This window comes from Anastrepha ludens, chromosome 2, assembly GCF_028408465.1.
Source record: "Anastrepha ludens isolate Willacy chromosome 2, idAnaLude1.1, whole genome shotgun sequence".
Lineage (NCBI taxonomy): Eukaryota > Metazoa > Arthropoda > Insecta > Diptera > Tephritidae > Anastrepha > Anastrepha ludens.
The window spans coordinates 45,602,176-45,610,877 of NC_071498.1; the positions used below are offsets into that span (position 1 = coordinate 45,602,176).

Sequence of the window (8,702 nt, forward strand, 5' to 3'; positions counted from 1 at the left end):
TATAGTAGAAATACGTACCTGGTATGTATACGAGTATTCAAATTTAGCATCAGTTGAATGAAAATTAGACTGCGAAATAAATTGAAAAGTTCTTATATAAAAAGTCAAATCATGAATTGAGAGAATCACATAATGTCAGGTAATAATATTAAGATAAAATTTGAAAGGCGTCGGTTTTATACCTTTAGAAGAAATAGTGTTAAAACTACTACACGATAATTTTGATAAATATTTATGTTATGGTATGCGAGAAAACTAGATTTTTTTTTTAAGTTGTATCTCTCTTGAGGTCAACCTGAAGCATCTCAAACATTGTATAAGTATACAAGAAAAGGCGAAGCTAAAACAACTCCAAAGTTAACAGATTGATATGGTACACTTGCTTTGTTGGAAATCGATATATACATCGATATTCTGAAAAAATCGGAGTTTTATTTGCATCTCTAGGAATAAAAAGCTAACGACTGCATGCGCTGCGCCATCTATGGGTGGACAATTGCAGCTGCATTAATCACATCGAAGCTACTAAGGCAACCATGGCACATAAATAAAATTGTAAACAAAACAAAGGGTGAGCCATAACAAATAAAAAAACAACCACCTTAAGCATAAAAGCAACGAATGAGAAATAGGTAAACATAACAACGAACAGTGAAACCGGTTTGCATGCAATTTGTGTATGAGTTTAGAGTAGATTTTAGATTTCAGATTGAGTACCAAGTAGCCAAATCACATGCATTGTCGTTAAAATCAAGTTAATAATTTGTTTAAAGAAATGTCTTTAAAAACTGCACAACACCAAAACAAATGCTATTGCAATAGCGTTGCATCAACATGTTGCAACAGCCATGTAAATTGTTTCAAGCGCAAAGCAACTGGCAGCGGAAGTATCTTTAGTGTTGCAACAAACAGTAAATCTAATAAACAGCAATTCAATACAAGTGTAGCAGTGAAGAGCAAACAAAAAACAGATTTTGTAAAAAATAATCGTAAAGCAACTGCCGCCTTCGAAACCAAAAAAAATCGGCGCGGAGCTGGTCACTCCCATACGCACAGCGGTGCCGCCGCCACCAATTTCAGTCGACGCAACTCCGCCGCCACCACAGTGACCTTCTCTACACCTTGTGCCACACCAGCGGGAACGCACAGCTCCAGCGCCTTGACATCCAAACAAATAACACCGTCACCTTCACCAACAACCATTCTAAAAGCGACACCTGCAACCATGACAACACTGGACGATGATTTTTGTGCGCTGAGCGTCTCAACGAAAAGTGAGCGCGGCAGCGATTATGACAGCGCCCTCAAACAAGAATACACCGAGCGACGACGTTACTATGAAAGCGCAAAACAACTAATGAAGTTGATGTCCTCACAAAGTGACAACCTTTCGGCGCTAAACATAATGAGCGGCGGAGTTGATGGTGTTGGCGCCAGCCCAAGCGCGTTCGAGACGGCAGTGGATACGGAACGTTTGCGCACATTGCAACAATTTCGTCTACAAAACGCTAACGAATGCTTTAGTGTACATCGACAGCTGGATTTAAAATTGCCGGTGCGGACAAAGGAGTTGGAACAGGGCGCTTCTGAGCGACATACGCGCCATTTGTGGTGCGACAAGCCTACACAACTTGCAGCTGTGAAACGAGAGAGCAGTGCCCCGATTGCGGGAGGCGCGAAGAAGTTGCAAAGTACTCCGCTTACACCGCATACAGTGCGTCAAAAATTATTGCGACTACGCTTGGAAGCGGAGGAGATTGGGCGAATGAAGCCTGGTCGGAAGTTCTATGGTGTGAAAGATAGCTGTGCATTGCGATATCAAGAAACGTACTGATATATTTGCGTAAAAATAATAGTAATGATAGCAATAAGAATAATAATAATAGTAATAGTAAGTAATAGACGTCCAAAGATGAATTACTTAGATGTGAGAGATTAGCGATATTCAAATCAAAACATGTAAAGGGTGTGCTTCCTTTCCAAAACTGCTATAAAACACACCGTAAAGCACATAGTAACTTCCTATTCATTGTGGAATACAACTTCACTCAAATAAATGCCTTGCAATAGACTATCGTGTAAGGTAAAATTTTCAAAACCATATTGGCGCTCTTCAGCCTCACGAATTCCTGGATTAACCGCATAACATCGACTTTTAGTGAAAAAAGTCTGATAGGAGCTCCAAGGCGACGATGGCTGTTAATAAGATAACCGAAGAAAATGAAAAGTGACCCAAAGATCGAATGAGTTTTTGGGCCTTTCGTATACGTGAACGAAACATAGATTTTTCACAACATATCAGAGACCAAGAAATACTATAATTGCGATTGGGGACTTGTCCCAATTTGGCTCTTTTTGAGAACAGTTTTGATCTAACTTTTTAGAAGGTCACATTAAGTGAACAATTTTTTTTTTATTCAAATTTGGTATTTACAGTCGCTGGTGTCTGCGGTCTCGCTTGCGTAAAAAATGAAATGCCCAATGTATTTACGGTCTGTGTGAAAAAAACCGGGTTTTTTTCTTATAACTACGACGCCGGTGCTAACTCAGGTTAGTGTCGTTCGAAACATTCCCGTAAACGCAACCAAACAAAAATGAGTGAGAAGTACGCGAAGCGTTTTGAGGCGGTATTTTTAAGCACGCTTTCGAAAGGCCCGAAATTATCTTACGTCGCGGCTGCAAAAGTAATTAAAAAATCAAAAAAAATTTGTTGTGATGTGGAATCAGCGGTATAAGGTGTACAAAAATGTTGATGACTTTTCCGAGCGCGGCTTGAAGCGAGTGATGACAAAAAAGCAGGATAAAATGATCGTCCAATTTTTTAAGCGGGACCCTTCTTTGTGCCCTTGTACTCGACAACGTTGAAAACTACATGGCTTATTGAGTAATTGCGACTAGTAGTTTTGTACATACTTTCATGTAAACAAATTGTAAATATATATCTTTTATACTTCATGAATAATCGGTTCCTTCTTTCTGACACAGACTGTAACACTTACAAAACACCAATCAACATTCAATTTTTTGAAACGGAAAGGCAAACAATTTCTGTTTTCTGTTGATATTAAGTTAGCGTCCTCAAAATTAAGTGGCAACGCTTTACAGAATTTGTTTTATTTAAAGTTTTTCTCGTTATTTTGAACACATTTTGTTTGATACGCATATTCCAAATTCTAATTGAATTTTCTTATTAATTTAAATTAGATGGCAATGTCTTTTTCAAATATTATTGGGTTAAATATCTGCTTACTTTTACACTAAAATATGGTTATTCATATGTATACACATTTGTTATAGTTAATATTGTATATTATTGGGTGTTTGGCCGAGATCCTCCTCCTATTTGTGGTGTGCGCCTTAATGTTGTTCCACAAATAGACGGACCTACAGTTTCAAACCGACGCCCAATGGCAGATCTTTTTTATGAGGACTTCTTTCATGGTAGAAAAACACTCAGATGTTTGTCATTGCCTGCCGAGGGGCGACCGCTATTAGAAACAACTTTTTCTTTATTTTGGTCTTTCACCGAGACTCGAACCTCCGTTCTCTCTGAATTCCGAATGGTAGTCACGCACCAACCCATTCGGCTACAGGGCCGTATTATCTTTATCGCTTTACGTATCGCCCAAATAATAGTCCTTATTAACAGTCTGACATTCTGCCAAAAATTCGTGGTCTACGTAATTGTAATCCATAAAACCGTGAGCATCGCTGAAAACAACCCAAATCAGAAACTACAATGCCTTGAAAGGGTCCAAAAGTTATGTTCAAGTCTCTGCTTTTTTGATGTTTTCAGCAGTTTTCGATGTCGACGGCCTACCACTACATACACCATCTTCGAAGGACTCGCGATCTCTTCTGAAGCGTTGATGACATTCGTAAACTGCTGTTTTCTTTAGAGCATCATTGTCTCTAAGGATTTCGCACTATTGAATCCATTTTTTAAGGAAAAAAATTTACAAATTCAAATGCAGGACAAATGTGAAGCAAAGGCGATACAACTTGGGTAGGAATGTTAATCACAGATGAGGCAACATAACCTAAAAGAAAAAACAGATCCTTATAAGTACTCGGATCCTGAAAAGCCCATTTGTGCGCGTTAAAAAGGTCATGGGTCCAGGGTATGCCGCTCACTGCGGTCATGAGGCATTTTCCCATCATATAGGAAATATTCGAGTACATGCATATGTATGCATGTTTGTATGTGTCTGCCAAATTTGCAAGCCTCACCGTTTGTGAGACATCATCACTTCGCTCGCCACAAGTTGACCTAAATTCTTTTCCAGCCTGTGTGCGCTATTTAGTCTATTCTTATTATTCATAAAAAAATGTAAAAGGAAAACGCGTGCTTGTTTATAGTAGTTATGGGTGCAAGGTTTGCTTCTTTCACGATCAAGGAACAATATTAAGGTCATCTCGCAACGAGGAGTCGAATGGAAAAATTCCAAGTGCTCTAGAGAGAGTCGCATCAGTTATATTAAACAACAATCTCCAGCTAAAAAGGTTAATGAACAGTAATTAAACAAAACAAACTTCAAATAGAAGGGCACATCGATGCTGGTAATCAGTTACTTGACAGATTACTTCACTACGCGCTTGGCAAGCTGGTTGTTGGTGAGCTAAACTGGAATGCAGCGAGAATGAGTGTATGCAAATGTGTATACATACATACATATGTATTTATGAAAAAATAATAAAAAAGTCGATAATGGCGTAAAATGTGACAACAGCTAAACGTGCTCCAGCATAAATACAGCTTGCAAGTACTACACATTCTGTCAAAAAAGTACCGGGAATTGTTCAATAAAACGCAACATAATTGTTTAACCACCAGAATTTATTTTGTCGCCTTCAAAATAGGCTCCATTCGAAGCAATAAACATATGGTAATGATTAGTCCAGTCTTCTTCTTCAGCTCCTTCAGCGGATTCTCCTTAATGGTCTCTATCAACTCAAAGCGGCGTCCGGGGAGTGGCAATTTAAGTTTTGGGAAAAGGAAAAAGTCACAGCGGGCTAAATCCAGTGAATACGGTGGTTGTTTTATGATATTGTTGAGCTTTTTATCAAAAAAGTATTCACAATATGAGCCTTGTAAGACGGTGCGTTATCATGGTGCAAGATCCATGAGTTTTCTTTCCACAAATTGGGCCGTTTCCTACGCACATTCTCTCTCAAACGTCGCATAACTTCCAAATAATATTCTTTATTTACCGTAGAACCATTTGGAACGAATTCCGAGTGTACAACACCATGATAATCAAAGAAAACGAGTAACATGACTTTCACTTTTGACCGACTTTGACGTGGTTTTTTGGATTTCGGCTCATGTGGATAACCCCATTCAGCCGCCTGTTGACTGGTTTGCATGTCAAACTCATGTACCCACGTCTCAGCACTTGTTATCTAGCACTTTAAACGTTGGGTCTGAATTCACTTTCTCAAGCATATCTTAAGCCACCTTCTTCCGATAAATTTTTTTTAACAAATTCAACATTCTTGGAACGAGTCGAGCAGCCAGGCGTCTAATGCCGAATTGATGGTGTAAAATGTTGCGAATTGATTCGAGAGACTAGCTAAAGTCACGAGCTACCTCCCTCAAACTTAAATGATGGTTTTCCAGCACCATTTCCTTGACTTTGACGTTGAAGACGTTGATGGGCGTCGAGATAAGGGTAAATCATGGACGACTTCTCGGCCCTTTGCAAAAGCCCCATACCACTCGTAGACCCGTGTTTTTCGTGTTTTTGATAAAGCACACTCGCCATAGGCTTTCTGCAACAACGATTTGGCACACGAAATCCCGTTCAAAACACAAAATGTATGACAAATTCTCGGTTCGATATTTTTATCCGTAGTGAAAATCGCAGAGCACACCTGGAGTTGACTGATATAATTAAATGCCAAAAACAAGCTAATTGACAGATTGCGCTCCTACTCTGCGACACTATAGAGGACAGTTGTACCAACATTCCAGCAAAAAAAATTTAGACATATGTTTAACGCGCGCTTTTTAAATTAACAATTCCCGATATTTTGTTGACAGAATGTAAGTATATATCCACTTACATATGCTTGGATGTAAATACATACATATATGGTACATATAGACGAATGTAAATTCTCTTGCCATTCCTTTGTACTTAATAGGAACCTTCTAAAAAGTTAAAAGTTTGCGATGAAGTAGCGAACAAAAAGATCTTTCAGGTAATGACTTTTAATGACGCACAAAGCAACGATCAGTTGACATATCATTTTCCGTAAGCCAACAGTCATGCCTGAGGAAATATGTTTGTATAATAAATAACCGGAAATAATTGTATACATACGTCTTTATCACATAAACACTCTTTGCGTATTGGGTAAATAATTCAAAACAAAATCTGATTCAAACGGCAGCATATGCAGCAACGAATCATACATTTGTCTACATGTACAGTAGTGGATTCAAAAATATGACTAACTAAAGATTAGGTGCTTACTATTTTACTTGTTTTATCCAAACGTTCAATCTTTTTTAATACGCTTTTCTTCGAATCCCGAATTGGTTTTTTTAGCAAGCTCCAAGTGTATTTCTATTACGAAAAATTATCAGCCCGCATACGAAATTTTCGTTCCAGATACCACATTTAATGTTGTTTAAAGGGTTGGCTTGACATGCGGGACAGTAACAGAGAAGATGTCTGACAGAATCTTCTTCCTCCTCATTTTTGCAGCTTCTGCAATAGTTGAAATGAGGTACGTTTAATTTTTAAGCATATGGACTTACGGGACCTGTGGTCAAAGCCACTAACATAGAGACGATTTTCCTTAACCGATTGAGTATCGCCCTTGAACGTCTGACGTTCCATTCTTAGATTCTTGTTTTTCTAGCGGTACATGTCAAACTATCAATTCATCTCGTGTTGGCTGAAGTGAGAATGCTACTTATACGACCTGTATACCTACAATCTCCACAAGAAGAGGGACGAGAGACCCTTTACTTGTCCGGACTAATGGAATCCAAATGTGGGGCACATTAATAAATTCGAATTGGGAAATTCTGCAACGTTTCCACTTCAAGGTCCACGCACCTTGGTAATAACTCCGCGTAAGTGACGATTGCTTATCGGTACTTAAAAATACCGAGGTCGTCTTCAATCACACTCAAATGAACTGGCCGCTACAGGGTCCGGCACTCAAAGTGTAACCAATTAAAAAGGCTATAAATTTAGTTTGGAAAATTACTTTTATTCAATTCAAAGTAAAAAATATGTGAAAATAATACAAAATTCAGAAACAATTTACTTTTGCGCGATATGACCACTTTTTCCCTTGACTATGGCCTTGGGGCTTGACTTGCAGGTATTTTGGCCCACTCGCGGACAATGGCTTTCTTCAGCACCTCGGGGCTGGTGAATTTTTTAGATCGGACCTTGCTCTCCAAAACGGCTCAAAGAGAATAATCCATCGGATTCGCCCCTGGTGAATTTGAGAGCCATTGCGTGGAAGTTCTGAAGTTCGGAGCGTTGTTTTTTAGCCATTTCTGGTTAACTCGAGCTTTGTGAGACAGTGCCGAGTCCTGTTGAAACTTCCATGGCCCGTAACGGAAATGTTTGTCTGCCCATTTACTTTGACGCCAGGCTCGATGAATACGATTAGAGAGCGCCCATCCATTACCTGTGGCGGGTGCTGCCTCTTGGTGGCCAATCGATGACTCAAATTCTCGTATGAACGGTCGGTCAAATACACATTATCGTTCTGGGAGTTTACGAATTACTCAATTTGAAACATTTGCTCGCCAGAAAACACAATGTTCGGAAGTTCACCGCTTTCGGTGAGTTTTTTCATATATCTACCGCCTTTATCTCTGTAAATATATTAGTCAGAGCTTAGTACAACTTCACCAGAAGAAGTTCCAGATTTCAGGACGTTTCAGCTGCACCTCAGTTTGTATATAAAATGTTCATACGTATATTTGTACTTAGAATATTAATTCCGCGGTAATTGGCACAGATTGCTGGATCAGCCTACCTATGGATTAGGCAGAGCACACTTAAATTCTAATCGGCTGGCATGCTTTCATCAGACCATACTTTGCATAAGAGCGGAAAAATGCACCTCACCAGCTCCTCGCCACCATGTTTGAATAGCTCAGCCGACAGTCCGTAGGCTCTCGTGCCTTTGTTGGTCTTTAACCGCACTTTACTTTTCTCACCTCGTCATGGTCGGGCAGTGGAACGACAGTCCCGTCAGCCTTAATAACCATGCTTTTATTTCTGCCTTTTCTAAGCTGGATAAAGAAGTAAAGCGAATGGGTCCGATGGCCAATGAGAATAAGACAAAGTACCTCCTGTGATGAAACAAATAGTCAGCACACTTGCGTATCGACACTAACGTCAATGTTGACGGATATAAATTTGAAGTTGTAAGATACTTCGTTTATTTTAGAAACAAAGTTAACGCCAATAATAATGCCAGCCTTGAAATGCAACGGAGAATCTCTCTTGCCAATAAGTGCTACTTTGGACTAAGTAAGCAATTGAGTAGAAACTCATCTCTCGACGAACAAAACTAACACTCTATAAGGCTCTCATTATGCTCGTTCTATCATACAGCGCAGAAGTTTGGACGATGACAACATCCGATGTGGCTTCCTTTTGAGTGTTTGAGAGAAAGATTCTGCGGAAGATTTTTGGATCTTTGCACGTTGGCGACGCGAATAT

At 39.4% G+C, this 8,702-nt stretch overlaps 1 protein-coding gene across 1 annotated transcript; it reads left to right on the top strand.

The window, feature by feature from the left end:
* Positions 1-612: 612 nt before the first annotated feature.
* On the top strand, positions 613-2,941 carry LOC128857463 (uncharacterized). The gene has a single exon (XM_054093220.1). It carries the CDS (start codon positions 776-778, stop codon positions 1,832-1,834), a length of 1,059 nt encoding a protein of 352 aa, XP_053949195.1. The 5' UTR covers positions 613-775; the 3' UTR covers positions 1,835-2,941.
* The last annotated feature ends 5,761 nt before the right edge of the window (positions 2,942-8,702 follow it).